This window comes from Coenobita brevimanus, chromosome 60 (genome assembly GCF_032717465.1).
Source record: "Coenobita brevimanus isolate Jiangsu-jjx chromosome 60, ASM3271746v2, whole genome shotgun sequence".
NCBI lineage: Eukaryota > Metazoa > Arthropoda > Malacostraca > Decapoda > Coenobitidae > Coenobita > Coenobita brevimanus.
Window position 1 is genome coordinate 29724851 of NC_137013.1, and position 16564 is coordinate 29741414.

At 42.4% G+C, this 16564-nt stretch overlaps 1 protein-coding gene across 1 annotated transcript in view; it reads right to left on the minus strand.

Annotated features, from left to right (window-relative positions):
• The window catches only part of trx (histone lysine N-methyltransferase trithorax), a 244798-nt gene that overhangs the window by 149910 nt on the left and 78324 nt on the right, over positions 1-16564 (minus strand). The window contains exons 7-8 of the mRNA XM_080275135.1: positions 16130-16418; positions 4767-4943 (exon numbers count right to left, since the gene is read on the minus strand). Coding sequence (XP_080131261.1) covers positions 4767-4943; positions 16130-16418 — 466 coding nt within the window. The remainder of the gene's footprint in view (positions 1-4766; positions 4944-16129; positions 16419-16564) is intronic.

Sequence of the window (16564 nt, forward strand, 5' to 3'; positions counted from 1 at the left end):
GGGAATCTGGTGGACACTTAACCTAGCCAAAACCCCGGCTAACCCGCTGCGTCCCGACCAATTTTTCACCACTGACCCCCCCTCCCACCCCCACCCCCGATTTTGACCACTTTTTTCCCCAGCTCAAACCTCTGCTTTTTGTGAGAAGCAATGCCAATTCAGAGAAAAAGTGCTCACCTGAGCCTGGAAGTGGTCTAAACAGGTGACCCTCCACACACCTGGTACTATGTTCTCTGGAGCTGCGCTGCAGGTGTCACGTTTTCTATGGTAGCGGTAACTATTGCAAACCACTCAGAATAGGTAGATATTTGTTCATTTGGAACAAATTTATATGTAGTAAAAGAATATATTGGTTTTCACACAATAATATAGGCAATATAAGCGTTGTTACACTCACTGAACACATCAACATACCGCACCTTCCTTGGCGACATTACCTCCCCATCACTTCTGCTCGTTTCTTCCTCAAGCGCCACATAATCTCTGTCCCCCACATCATCATCAATTGGAGAATCACTCTCGCCTTCAATTTCGTACCGTGGTGCGACATGTCTTTACTGGTCAGGTCACTGCTAAGAGGTGAGTTGCTGAGACAATGATGGGCGGCAGTGTCCCTAGGGGAAAGTGTCCAACATATACGTACCAAAAATCACGAGCAAAATTTGACAAATGTGCAAATGACGGACCTCGCAACTGCAATACGTTATCGGGACTGAGCATGGCAAAACATTGCAATGTATCCGTATGTTATCGGGATGCGGCGGGTTAAGTGGTTACCACCCAGTGCAGTAAATGTTTCTTGGGTACAGGAAGCCACTTGGCTTGTTACTCAGCGTAGAGACCATTAGGCATCCCTACAATGAGTTGAGTGGATGATGGGCGCCCCCAAGAAAACAATTACTCAAAAAGCTCTTGGGAATCAACATAAAAGCTTTAATTTACATGCTGTACATGTACTTTCATTTGTGGCAAGTTTGTCCAAGGTGTTTAACCCCTTATCCGCAGGGATGGCTGGACTGCGCCATGCCCTTCCAGCAGGGATAGCAGGAAATCTAGACAATATACAATAAATCAGCTACTTCCAGGTCAATGGAAGCCTTTTCCCTTTCTTTTACATATATTTTTTAGATTGAGAACAGGTCATAATGGACATTTCAATGGGTAATGAACAGGAAAAATTAGCGACCAAGTGCACGTAGGGTGTTGCCAGATGATAAATTAGCTACTTTGTGGCCAATGGCAGTATCAATTAGCCTTTTCTCTTTTTTTTATATATTTTTTGGTATGAGAATAGGGCATAGGGGACATTTCAATGGAAAAATGGAATGGAAAAAACCGGCCGGGAGTTGTGCTGTGCAGCCAGGCTGTAGCTAGGGGGGGAGGGGGTAAGGGAGGGGAGGTGGGGAGGGGAGGCAAACACAGAAAAATGGCTAAATTGGTAACACTGGATGCAAGTACAAGTTATCCCTTAATTCACACGAACTTTTTTCACGCGATTTCGGTTATCCACGAATTTTTCGTACAATAATTAAAACAAAATTATAGTATTCAAATAAGTAATTTCAATATACAAGAGAAATAAATAAAATATAAAAAATGCCTTCCTGCTGCCCGTGTGCACACATATATGTATGTGTGTGTGTGTATGTGTGTGTGGGAGCCTGGGAGATCGATCTACCACGCACCACACAGTCAGTTTGAATCCGACGGTCGAACCATGCATGACTTGCAAATCGTTATTTGTGGCTTATTTTTCTGCCTTCCAGTAATTGCTTGCCTTGTCTGTCAACATGGGGCATAAGCGTAGTGCTAGTGATGCATGTGGTAACACACCAAAACTGACTTGTAAAGTGATGTTGCTGACAGAGAAAGTTAAAGTGTTGGACATACTTCAGGGAGGAATGTCGGCGACAATTCTCCGTCAGGACGATTCCCCGTCATTTATTTACATACCAGTTTATTTAGCAAGTACAGTACATTAGTTTTTTACTTATATGAGTTATAAAATCCCCCTGAAAATTAGTTATTAAAGTATTAATTAATCAATAATAAGTATATTAATAGAGTGATGGGGAATTGTCCATGTTTTGACGGTGAATTGACTTGATGGTGAAATGTCTCAGAACCGTATGTTTGGGGTGAGTCAACTGTTCATACAATAAAGAAGGAGAACGTAGCATACGGGAGACAGTGAGGGCTAGTGCACCAGACTGCTAAAGTGTCTCCACCTACGCCTGTGAATTGTAACCGCATGTTTGGGGTGAATGAGTCAACTGTTCATACAATAAAGAAGGCAGAATGTAGCATACGGGAGGCAGTGAGGGCTAGTGCACCAGACTGCTGAGGTATCTCCACCTACGCCTGTGCTTGTCAGGTTTCAGTTTGAAATTTGTTACATTTTTGTTGTTTTAATACTTTATGCTAGTTTATAAGGTGTATGCAGTGCATAAACAGTATTATTCAGACGTAATATACGTATAGACATGCATAATTATGTGCACACAAGGGCAGAACATATACGCGAATTTACCACATACGTGAAGGGTCTGGGAACCTAACCCTCGCGTGAATTAAGGGCTTACCTGTACTAACAGTACTAGCAGCACTGCCTATAGCTACACACAAGCAGTACTTGACAGATGATACAAGACCGCACTTGAAAGCCTCGGCAATTTAAAAAAATCCCTGGATCAAAGAAGTGACAGCCCACGGTATGGTACTTAAGTAACGAGTGTCACGGTAGTGACAGCCCACGGGTAAAGGGTTTAAAAAAAAAAAGGGCCATTTACAACTCTTAGCCCCTACCCACCACAAAAGGGATGGACGGAGACTGCTGGGTGACAGGAGGAGCTGCAAATATATTCCTGCCACAGTTTGAACTGGTTATCATTTGATCTCGGCACCAAAGAATATGGGGCGACTCCCACCACCCACTGCAAGCGTACCTCAGTCTTCTCTGTGAATATGCCAGGTGTAGAATGATGTTTTCTGAAACCTCCTTGTCCGATTCCACTCCTGTCTGAATCCAGCCTTGCCAAGCCTCTTTCGAAGATACTACAAAAGGGCTCAGTGAAAGTGCCATAGGGCATGCCTTGGACACCACTGTGTCTGGTTTATCTAGTAATGGGGAAGTTATCATGCTGAGACTGAAGCCTAAGTTGGAGCCGCACACACGCACGAATACATCCTGCTTTGAGCGTCAAAGTTACTCATATTCTTCATGTCCTTACTCATCTACATGACCATCTGCAGACCTGGGGATGCTTTCACTCGCAAGAAGAGGAGTTGGTGAGTAATATGGTCTTTACTTTGTTTTCCTAAATGCTATACTTTCCCAGATATGAAGACTGAAAAAAGGCTATTTTGGAAAATATGCCTGCATGGAGAGGGCAGCTGCACCCAGAACATTCCCGGCGTCTAGCAGCTAAGCAAAGTTTTTACTTATGAGTAATCTCTCAATTATCCATCACTGTAATATCCGGCCCAAAGCAATATCCAGCACTACTGGCTCAGCTCTATCAAAGCAATATCTGGCAAAATTATACAACATCTGGTGTCATGGCATATCAACCACCCTGTAAGCGGCAGCCAAACGGCACCTGGGAGAACCCTGAAACATACCAACAAATGAGAAGGCCTCCTACGCACCAGCCAGTGAGAATGCCAGCTATGCGCCAGCCAGTGAGAAAGCCTGCTATGCGCCAGCCAGTGAGAACACCCACTACACACCAGCCAATCAGAATCTGTCAAGGGAGAAGCTCACCCAGCGAGCCGAGCATACTGCTGTGCTCTCATTCTCACTAGTGGATCTAGTACATGTATGTGTGCTCTCTGTTCCGCTAACCACGCGGTTACAAACCCCAGTGCTGTGACTAACTCTGTGGCATCCTACACTCATTGTTGTTGCAAAGCTCATGGCTTGTCAGTGCTCGTGTCCTAGTGCTCTATTGTGATTCTGAAATTATGACGGCACATGGTGCAATACAGAACTGTACTGCATGGTGTGCAACGCTACCTTGCATTGAAGCAACACTTGGTGAGTAAATACAGTAGTACACTATGTGCTGTATTACTGTACTGTATCATTGGTGTATCAGTAGTACACTACATACTATATTATTGTACTGTATCATTGCTGTATCAGTAGTACACTATGTATTATATTACCGTACTATATCATTGCTGCATTGTATTTTATGCTTAGTTTTCATGTTTTACTGATGGGAAAGTTTTTAGGTTAGAGGGTCAAGACAGTAACACAATACCTGGCTCAACACTAAATGTTGAGCTGATGGGGGTACTATGCAATATATGGCATTTCACTTTATTCAGCATAGGGTTTGGCTGAATTATAACGGATAATTGAGAGTTTACTCTACTAATGAACTTTTGTATTATTTTAAAAAGTCATATTAACAACTCTTAAGCAAAGTTTTTACTTTTACTATCCATTACTTTTTTCTTCTTTTTTTAATGGTTGAGATTATGAAAAACTTTTGATTTTCTAACAGCTGGGCAAAAATAGCAAGTTTCTGGAAAGTGAGGGAAGCTCGGGGAGGGAAAGTTTTACTGAACCGTACACCACCACAAGGGAGCTCCTGAGGAGTGAGGGCCTGCTCCTCATTGACAGCAGATTTTAATACGTCTTCAATTAAAAGGCAGTTTCTGGACACGGGATATGTGACTAAATGCAAATCCTAATTTTGTGCTACTTCATAAAATAAAAGACATCAAGGAGGTTAAACATGGATAAAATGACAAATTACCTGCTCCTTGCCGAGAGAGCCACAGCGGAAGCAGAGCACTTGAGGGTGGAGTGGCGAGGCAGTGGTGACAGGGTACCCAGTCAACATCATTTCATCAGCATCATAATCCTGCCAGTAGTCAATGTTCACCAGGGCACCAGGAACAAACTGTTTCCCTGCAGTGATGTCACCACGGTCCTGTGGAAGTACCAACATAACTTCAGCTTAGGATCTTATGTATGGGATTCTTCAAGAAGAAAAACACCATTATTATCTTCATCCCCAGACTTAAAAAATCAAAACAATTATCATCATGGCTCAACCTCCCATCTAAACAAGGGGAGAGGTGATTGAAAAATTACCCATCCATCCATCATTCAATCCTATGTTGCCCCATGAGAAGCGTAAGAACCCGGGACTAAGCAAGTTGGTCCTGACATTTCAGATGATTGAAAACTTAACTTCGCCAATAAGGGGCAAGTCCAGTAACTAAATTAACACCAAAGGTAAAAACTGTGATTGTATCAAATAAAAACGTAAAGATTGGGGCAGATGCCATTAAGTTGTGGTCTTGTATTCCAGGATCATGGGTGTATAAACCCACCACAGGCTCAAAAGCCCAATTAACAGAGAGCAACACTGCAGCTAGGCTATGCACCTCATGGCACTTGCCCCCACCTTTACCTCATCTCGTCAAGTTTAGTCAGCTTAGGAGAGCACCCTCATATTGATGGCATAACTGGTAATGAATGGTTTTCTGGTATCTAATACCTACAGTTTGAAAAATACGTCCAAAGCATCATATAAACTGTCTGAAGCCTCTTACAGTAGTAGTAGCAGTTGTTGTTTCCTAGGCAGTCTGGCTGAACAGCCACGAGTCCCAAAGGAAGGCCACGGCTGAGACCAGACTTTCCCACAGAGCTCTCAAGGAGTGTATGTTGTGTTGCTGGCACAGGTGATTGTGTGCAATGCAGTCTTCCACAGTATGCTTAATAGTATTGGGTGCTGTGCTCCATCCTGGACAGGCATCAGCAATGGAGTAATTAAACCTCTTCTGATAACTCAAGAAGGCTGGATGATGCATGCCAGGTTTAACCATGTCCTCACAAGGGAGGTAGGAGAAGGGTGGATGTCAGGAGGCCATGCATGCAGCTGCGTGTTGTCTCTGAGTGACTGAATGAAGTGGCGAGTGATAAGAGCATGAATATGCTTCTGGAAGTTGGTTTGAGGCGCCCAAGGGGGGAGAGATGACTATTTACATATGATATCATGTGCTGGGTGTTGTTTTGATGTTTCATGGTGTGTGTGGATGTGCTGCCATGTAGTGTAGTGGATAATGTGCATTTGTGGAGGCTGTGGCAAGAATTTGTGTGCCTCTCAGGTCTAGATGATCCTTGACTTTGGTGTAGGTGGTCTGTGGGTGTAACAGCAGTGCAGCCTGTGATTATTTTTAGGATCTTGTTCTGTACGGTCTGTAGGATGTTGTAGTGTGTTTCAGTGAGGTTAGAAGCCCAAGCAGGGCTTGCATAGTTCATCACTGAATGTATTGTGTGTATACTGTGGTGGTGGTTTCTTTGTTGTGTCTGAATGATGTATGGGCAGGTGAGCTTAGGGCACTGAGTCTTAGCATTATTTTTAATGCTTGTGATGTGTTGTTTAAATGACACTGATGTATTGTATGTTACACCAAGGATTTTGCATGTGTATGTGGTTGGGGGGTGTTGTTTACGGTGAGGTGTGGACTGTGACTACGTTCTGCTGTCCAGTTTGTGAGAAGGGTCACTGTAGATTTGGGCGAAGCTATTTTTTGAGTCTGTTTGTGGTGAACCATTCATGTAGCGTGTTAAGAAAAGGTTGGACGATGTGTGTGGCGGTGTTTGCATTTTGGTGTGTACATGTTAGTGTTACGTCGTCTGCATGGGAAGCAATGTGTATGTGTGGTGAAGGGGTGTGGGTATGTTGTGCAAGTCTTACAGTTTTTTGTGGTGCTTGAAGCTCTCTCAAGTGACTTCAGAAATAGACTCCCATGGGAGATGTTTTATGCTAATGATTTAATGTCATTGCAGAGAATGAAAGGGAGGTACAGGACTTAAATGTCATTGCAGAGAACGAAAGGGAGGTAGAGGAAAGAGCAAGGACAGACAGAGCGGGACAAGGGTTTGATGCAGGCATTAATATGTAATATGTAACTACACAGCTATAGGCATCAGTATATGCAATAAGTAATGTAGGTGCATGTGTCCAGTTCTGGAGAGTCAGATGCTGCATGTAGTTGTGAGATGTATTTTGACTGTACAGTACTTGGTTTGTTTTTGCCACTCACCACCAAATGTTGATGGACATAGTTTATCGTTGTTAATGTGCTGTAAGTGACATCTTTTATCGCTGCCACCAAATGTCGACAGACATAGCCAAGGAGTTTAATTAGATGGAGAGAGATATTACAGGTGTATCACAGATTAATGGCTGCCCCTCTATCTCCAGTGGAGTGTAACGTGGGATGCTGCCAGTAATATGGTGAGGCGTCAAGTAGAGTTAATAGGTTGATCTCTCTCTCTCTCTTTCTCTCTCTGTGTATTCTTTTATCATAAGTGGGACGAGTTATGGTCATTTCTTGGATTATGGAGTTTTATTGTACACAGTTATATCGAAATGTGATTAAGGAGAGTAACATAACATGACAGCAAACTTAACCTCCCTCTCCTACTTCCATCTCCAATTGTTCTCTCAGGCTCTCTAGCCTTACAGCTGCTTTCCCTGGGATTATATACCAACCAGTGCATAGGTGTGTCTACGTCTGGTACATTTCCATAGGTAGTTTTCCAGGATGTCAGATAACTGGCTCAAGTTGGTTATACTGCATGTTCAGGAAATACTTGCATTGTCTGGCTAACTGGGTTTTGTGATACGTCAAGTCATCTGACATTCCTATCTCGAATTATGGCATGACTTTTCCTGAACTGGACATATGCGCCTCCATTACATATACTGATGCCTACAGCTATATAGTTATACAGTTACATATTAAATATTAACGTCTACACTGAGAGTAAAAAACAAAAGTGATGATACCTACAGCTGGGGGAGGTACTGTCAAAGCTAAAAGAGTGTGGCCACATGGAGTCTGCCACAAGGGTGTGGGAAGTAACTACATCTTGTGCAGTGTTTGTGGTAAGTGGTTGCATAGGAGATGCGGTATTAGAGGTAGGATGCGAAATAAATTTGACTTCGAGTGTGTGTTGTGCTGGGAAGAGCATGTAGAGACTGTTGGGCATGAAAGAACTGATCTTCCTATAGTCTCTTGAGGGTGTGGAGTTTTCTTATTTGGATGACATGTTATGTGCAAGAAGTAAGGCAAGGGCTACCTCTGTGGCTAGGGGTGTGTATTTGGAAGAAGTCAAGACGCTGTTGTCTCTCCTAACAATGAGAGGACTCTCCTCCAAGTTAAGGAATCTTTGTATGCAGTACGTATCAGGAGTATAATGCTGTATGGTAGTGAGATCTATGCAATAAAGGAAGAGAATATTCGTAGATTCAAAAATATAGAAATGATAATGATTAGGTGGACAAACAGTGCATCCTTGAATGTGAGGCCTAGAGGAGCATGGACTGTGACTGATATGTTGCGAGGAAGGATGGGACTGGAGAGTATTGGTATTGTAATGAGGATGGGTTGATTGAGAGGGTCTCGGGATGTTGAGAAGAAGGAGAGCAATTAGGTGCTGAAGGTGAGAAGTGTGAATGTTGGGGCTAAGGCTGAGAGAGGCAGACAAAAATAAGGAAAGGGACAAGGTCATAGAGTGTGACCTCAGGGGTAAAGGACTGAATGGAGAGGCTGCCAGAAATCAAGCAGTGTGGAGAGCTGCAATTTGGTGACCAAGGCCAAAGCATGCAAACATGTTGGATCCATTATAATCATCATCATTATCTGGACCTCCTTTCACACCCTAGAGCAGGGTGAGGAGTAGCAATGTCCAGACAGCCCAAATTTTCCCAATCCAATGGGACATGCTTTCATTCACTCATCATTCAAGCCCCCGGAATCCTGGCTCTATCGGATACACTAATAATATTCACGACGTTCTGTAGCTTCACTTAAATGTATCCGATGCTGTCAATCCGGACACTGCCACGTTAAAAGGGGGTGCCAAACCCCTGATCATGCACTTATCCTCACAACATTCATACAGCCAGCTCAATCTCTTGCCAGTACCCTAGCCTCACCGACTTCTAAACCTCTCTTCCTCACACACTTGTCCACCATATCTCTCTATCTTCTCCATGGCCTACCTTGCCTCTTCCCTCCTTCAAATTCGCTCAGACATACCATTTTCACCACTCTACTGTTATCCATTCTCTCCACATGACCATACCATCTCAGTACACTCTCTATGATTCTGGCGTCCAACAACTTCCTCACTCCACATCTTTCACGAATCACATTATTTCGTATCTACCCACCCTCTGTACTCCAAATACATTCCTCAGCAGTCCCATCTCCACTGCTCTTACTCCTGACTTCCCATTTTCATGCCACACCATAGTCTCACATCCATATGTTAAAGTAAGTCTTGTGCAGCTGCAACACTCAAGCCTCTGTTTATTATCAAGGCCTTCACTGCACCTGCTACTTTTCTTCCTTGTGTCACTCTACTATCCACTTCTTTTGCACATTTTCCTCTCTTCTATCACTGTACCCGGGTATCTGAAATCTATCACCAATTCCAGTCTCTCTCCATTCACTAACATCACACTGGGTGTCACCTTCTCACTCAAAATGCATCACTTATCTCTTTTCTACATTTACTCTCAAGGCACGACACTCACAGACATCAGCAAAACTCTGCACTAGCCTACCACGCTCTTGTCTGGTATTTGCAAGCAGTACTGCATCATTACCATACAACAAATCTGAGATATTCCATCCATCATCATTACCAGTGCCATCTCCCTCTCCATTACTTGTGTTTTAACCTATCTCATCACCTCATCCATCTATATATATATATATATATATGAACAACCATGGTGACATCACACAACCTTGTTGCATGCCCAAGCCGATCCTGAACCATTCATTTTGATGCCCAATAACCCTTACACTTGCTTCACTACTATCATAAAAACTCTTGACAGCACCTAGTAGCTTACCATCTACACCGTACATGCGCAAAACTTTCCACAATCCTTCTCTGTCCACTTTGCCGTATGCTTTTCCCAAATCCATGAATGACATAAACACCTTACAGTCCTTCTCACAAGCCTTCTATGCAATCTGTCTCACTGTAAATATTTGATCCACACATCCTCTGCCACTCCTAAAGCCACCCTGTTCATCACTCACTTGGACTTCCGATCTCTCTCTTACTTTCTCTATAATAATTCTTCAATATACCTTCCCTACCACACTCAATAAACTTATGTCACGATAATTCTTGCACTGACTTCACTCACCTTTATTTTTGTACAGGGGAACAAGCACAGCCATTTTCCACTCTGCTAGCACAGTTTTGCTCATCCATGCCTTCTTACATATCAACAAGCAATTCAATCCATTCCCTCCAATACACTTAATCATCTCTGCATACACCTTATCAACCCCAGCTGCTTTCCTGTTTTTCAGCCGCTTCACAGCACTCTTCACCTGTGCGAGTGTCAAGTCTCCTGGCACTGCATTCCTTCTCTGCACATCCCCAAAACAATCATGATTACAGCTGTTCTGCTCTCTCTATTCTCATTCATCAGGCTTTCAAAATATTCTTTCCATCTGGTCCTTACTTCATCCCCATCAACCTTCACACCAACACATTTCTTTCCGCTTTCACTTCTACATTTCCGCACCTCTTCCTACAATAACTTCCTAATTTCAGATTAGTTTGCATTCATTTTTCTCCCTAGATCATCATTTACCTCCTCCTTTTTCCTCCTCACTGGTCTCTTTACATGCTTTTTGCTCTCAATATATTCAGTTCTTACTTCAACTGAACCCCTGTCCTGTAACCACCTTAGCCACTTCCTCCTCTTTTCCTCCACTCTCTCTTAACCTCTTCATCCAACCACACCATACCTTTCTTCTTTGTTGTTACTCTTGCTACACCACACACCGCTTTAGCATCCCTAACTCGGCAATCCCTATATGCATTCCACAGTCTGTCCAGATCCATTTCATTCCAACTCACTGATTTTAACTCCTCTACCTTGGTCCTGTTATCATTTGCCATTTCTTTGATCCTCAGCTTCTCAACTTTCAGTCTTTCTCCCTGACTGCTCCTGTCTCTCCTGATCCACCTCACTCCTCTCAGCTTGATCTTGCATACCACAATCATATGATCTGACAGACATCCACATCGTCCTCTCACGGCCCTTGTATCAGCAACCATTCCCAGTACGTAATCTCAGGCTTCTTTCAAAACGATCACCGTTCCTTCTATGCCATGTACATTTATACTGTATGCACCTTTTTGTTTGAAATATGAGTTACAAATGCACAAGCTCCTCTCCTGACACATATCCTTTAGTTGCTTACCATTATCATTTTCTCCTGATACTCCATTACAATCCAATACGTTATCCTCAGGACCAGTGCATACTCATCCATTCATATCACCCATTATGATAATTTTATAGCTCCTGGGCATTTCTCCCACTGCTTCATCCAGCTCATCCCAAAACCTGTCTTCCTCTCGTTCACTCCTGTCCTCACATGGTGCATACGCCACAATCACAGCCACTTTCACCTCAAACCTGAACTTGACATACATACACCTCGAGCTGACACATTTGTAGTCTCTCATTCCACTGCCACACCTCATTCATCAACAAAACATTGCATCTTCCTTGCCCATTCATGCCCGATCTTACACATTTCACTCCCCTTCCACTCCTCCACTTCACACCCTTTCATCTTCGTTTTACAGAATGCCATCACGGCATATCTCGCACTGTTGAACACATGCACCACTTCCACCTTCTTGTTCTCCTCATTCACACCTCTCACATTCCCAGCCCATTTGGATGGGACCCTGGGCAGGTACTGGGCACTCCAAGGCTCTCTGAAACAACTGCCATAATTAAGCAATTTTGGATAGGGGAATTTGGGGGACACTTAACCCTGCCCAAAATCCTGGTTATATGGTTACCACCCAGCATAGTAAATGGTTTCCCGGGTACAGGAAACCATTTGGCGTGTCACTCAGTGTAAAGATCATATTGCATCTCTATACTTAGTGAGTAAATAATGGGTGCCCCCTTCAAAAAATCACAAACACTAACCCACAAACAAAAATACCCTCATTAAAATGTATAGCTTTTCCAGGACTCCTATGAATCCCTAGTATCTGGAAGAAGGCAAACATCATCCCAATTTTAAAGACAGGAAAACCACCTAACAGTCCATCTAAAATCATGGAAATATCAATCCTAAAGAACGTCAACTCCCCCTGCACACCACCATTACATTCCTAGCTCCCTACATGTCAACAAGTGGGTTGGTGGAGGGTTAGTGCCCCTCCCCGTAAAACATATAACTCAAAGTCAAATGGCCACCCCTTGCAGGATTGCGGCGTCTGGCGATAGATAGATAGATAGATAGATCTCCCCTACATTCTTGTCTGATTCCCAACAGATTCTGACTCCAGTACTCCATCACCACACAGTTTCATCTTACCTTAAATACAACCCCCATTAAGAACAATACTAAAATCAACACACATACATCTTCCAATCCTGATGAACAAAACCTCATAACACATAGTAAGAGCAATAAGGGACTAGCCTTACTCTATAGTTGAGATGCAAATACTCTACAAAAATCTATCTACAGCCAGATGCCTTCATGCCACAAGGGTTGGTTAAAAAAAAGAAAGAAAAACAAAAAAACAAAACTACGGTAAAACCTCAATTTAACGGCATTCATTCTAACAGCAACCCCAAACTAACGGCACAAATCTCGAGGAATATTTATACAAAAAATTTTTAAAATTCCCCCAAAATGGGTGAAAATTAGAAAGAAATTCTAATGTGGCGGATGCCGCGTGCATCTCGATCGTCTGTTTGCAGTTTCCTGCAAACTGGGTATGTTTATGCTCATTCAGTCTCAGTCCTGCCTAGCCTGACCCCAAAGTGAAAAAAATGAGTATGTAAGGTTAGATTTAAGAACTAGTGTTATGGACTTCATAACTTAGTGAACTTATTTACGTAGTACCATCTATTCTACTCCAACCTGCCAACTAACTTACCTGGATTACTTTAGAGTCCCGATTTAGACCAAACGAAACAACGATCTTACAATAACACGAGCATTTAATTTCTCCCATAATTATATAAGAGCATGGTAACACCACTCAAGCGCACGAGAGAAACTGTGGGAAATGGGTGCTTTGGTACTGGATTTTCAGATACAACTTGTGTGTTATGCTTTTGTCGGTCACTGATTGGCTTCCTCGACCCAACCCGACCCGACCCACCTGACCCCCACACCACCAGCCACAGCTCGCTGCCTACCTCAGTGTTGTGTGAACGGTCGCCGTGATAAGTTTATTTGCTTATTTCCTTGCTCCTTGTTCCCTCTCAGAACTAAGCACGTGGTTCCAAACTAACTTTAGTTATGCCTAAGCACCCTGAAAGTGTTTTGAACACAAGAAAAGCATTTATTCTAAATGAAAATGTAAAATTGTTGGACGAAGTGCTGTGTAGCACTGCAGCTTAAATGCAAATGATCAGACAGCTAAAATGAGTCAGGATGTTTACGATGTGGATAGTTTTCTTGTTGGAAAAAAAAATGATGGAGCAGTAAAATTCATGTATTTGCCTTTAGTGCAACGAGTGTGAAAAAAAGAAGAAAAAAACGCTTTGTGCTCGATCTTTTTGTTATAAACTGACGATCTTTGGTCAGGTAAATTCGGTTCTTATGATTCGTGAAGACATTACGTGTTGACATAAACAGTTAGGCAAGATAATTACAGGATATCCCTTAATTCACGCGAACTTTTTTCACGCGATTTCGGTTATCCACGAATTTTTCGTACAATAATTAAAACAAAATTATAGTATTTAAATAAGTAATTTCAATATACAAGAGAAATAAATAAAATATAAAAAATGCCTACCTGCTGCCCGTGTGCACACATATATGTATGTGTGTGTGGGAGCCTGGGAAATCGGTCTACCACGCACCACACAGTCACTTTGAATCCGACGGTCGAACCATGCATGACTTGCAAATCGTTATTTGTGGCTTATTTTTCTGCCTTCCAGTAATTGCTTGCCTTGTCTGTCAACATGGGCCATAAGCATAGTGCTAGTGATGCATGTGGTAACACACCAAAACTGACTTGTAACGTGATGTTGCTGCCAAAGAAAGTTAAAGTGTTGGACAAACTTCAGGGAGGAATGTCGGCGACAATTCTCCGTCAGGACGATTCCCCGTCATTTATTTACATACCAGTTTATTTAGCAAGTACAGTACACTAGTTTTTTACTTATATGTTATAAAATCCCCCTGAAAATTAGTTATTAAAGTATTAATTAATCAATAATAAGTATATTAATAGAATGACAGGGAATTGTCCATGTTTTGATGGTGAATTGAATTGATGGTGAATTGTCTCAGAACCGTATGTTTGGGGTGAGTCAACTGTTCATACAATAAAGAAGGAGAACGTAGCATACGGAAGACAGTGAGGGCTAGTGCACCAGACTGCTGAAGTGTCTCCACCTACGCCTGTGAATTATCTTGTAACCGCATGTTTGGGGTGAATGAGTCAACTGTTCATACAATAAAGAAGGCAGAATGTAGCATACGGGAGGCAGTGAGGGCTAGTTCACCAGACTGCTGAAGTGTCTCCACCTACGCCTGTGCTTGTCAGGTTTCAGTTTTAAATTTGTTACATTTTTGTTGTTTTTAATACTTAATGCTAGTTTATAAGGTGCATGTAGTGCATAAACAGTATTATTCAGATGTAATATACATACAGACATGCATAATTATGTGCACACAAGGGCAGAACATATACGCGAATTTACCACATACGCGAAGGGTCTGGGAACCTAACCCTCGCGTGAATTAAGGGCTTATCTGTATGTGAGTTCAGTTCTTGTGAACTATACTGTCATACAAATTATACTGTTTGGCCAACTTGTTTATTTTTCACGATTTCTGCATTCGTGTGTATCTGAGAAGTGAGATAAGCAATCACTCCATGCTGACGACTTCTTTATAGTTTTCTTTTTTTTCTTTATTGTTGATGACTAATGGCTTTCAAAAAGTTTCACACTGCATTTTTTTTTTTTTTTTTTTTTTTTTTAATAACCAAAAGTGGTTCGTGACAAAATATGCGTGATGCTGGCCAGCCATTACTCACATGTTGTTTAGGTCAAGTTTATGCTTTATTTCTAATGAGGACTGTCAAGAGGCTTAGCGGCAATCCTTGGTGATTAAAAATTTTATGGGGAGTATAAAGGGCCAAAACTAATCGGTTAGGTTAGGTTAGATTTTTTTTTTTTTTTTTTTTTTTTTTTTTTAATGTGCTCGACTCTGGGCATAGGCTTCTCAGCCTGCTCCCAAGGCCCAGTAGTCCTCCTACATATCGCTCACCTCTACATGTCACCACTTCGGCACTAACACCCACCGTCCATATTGAATACATGCTAGGGCTGTCTCATACAGGACTGGTGTATTGGTATTAGCGGGGGTATTTTTACGACATGTCGGCGGGTCTTCTGGTAGATCGGTAAAGTCTGCCGTGTTGAAATTCAAATCCTTAAACTGTTCCCTGCACCAGTGAGGATTTGAACCTGGGTCCCGTAGGACACTGATGTGTCCAGTCGGTGAGGTCATGTGTAAACAAACTGTCTTCGGTGTCTGAAGGCAAACGTATTTCTAATAATCTATCTTTAAATATATTTTTAACAAAAAATATGAAGCTCCTAGAACCTAACCCCCTATTTTACATGTAAATATATATCACGTTTTAGCGCGCAATCGATTTTGCACGTGGTTCTGCATAACCTATCTTGTGTTGTATGAAGACTCAACTGTACTGTACTTAACTGGATTACTGTACTGTACTTACCTGGATTACTGTACAGTAATTTACTACAATACCACACCTACCTGCTTTCTTTTGTTCTAAATATAAAATTTTTTTATTGATTTTGTATGTCTGCACATGTTTATATGCTTAAAAATGTGTTAAAATGTGTTAGCGTGAGTTCCAGGGGTATCGATAGGTGTAAGCCCCAATCTAGCGGGAATTTCATTTTTTTCGGCATGCTCAGGGCCCCCAAGGGTGCCATTAAATCGAGGTTTTACTGCATACACAACATAAAAATTATACATTACATCCTCTAACCAGAGGGGCCAAGTGAGAACTGGCAGTATGTACCTTCTGGTCAGGCTGAGGGCGTTTCATCTGCCTGGGAATGAATACACCCTTGTCCTGCTCTAAGAGCAGTTCAGCAGCAGAGTCTTCCATTTCCTCCGGCATTTTCTCCTCCACCACTGGAACCTTCACCCCAGGGACTTTCATTTTGCGTATAGTGTCTTTCACAGTCGAGGCAGGAGGGATTGGGGTTGTGGATGCAGAAGTAGGTGGGGCAACGGGGAGCTTTGTGCTGTTCTCCTGATGGGTTGTCGACTTGTGGGACAGACGTGGATTGTGGCACTTCCTCATTCTGTAATAGGCAGTGAGGTAAACACCAGAATTCATATGGCATAACTGCCCTGAAAAACACCAAAAAAAAAAATGTGAACAGACTTCAACTATTTTTTAAAGTACGGAAATTAATAGCAAACCGCCTCACCTATTTTTTAATCAACA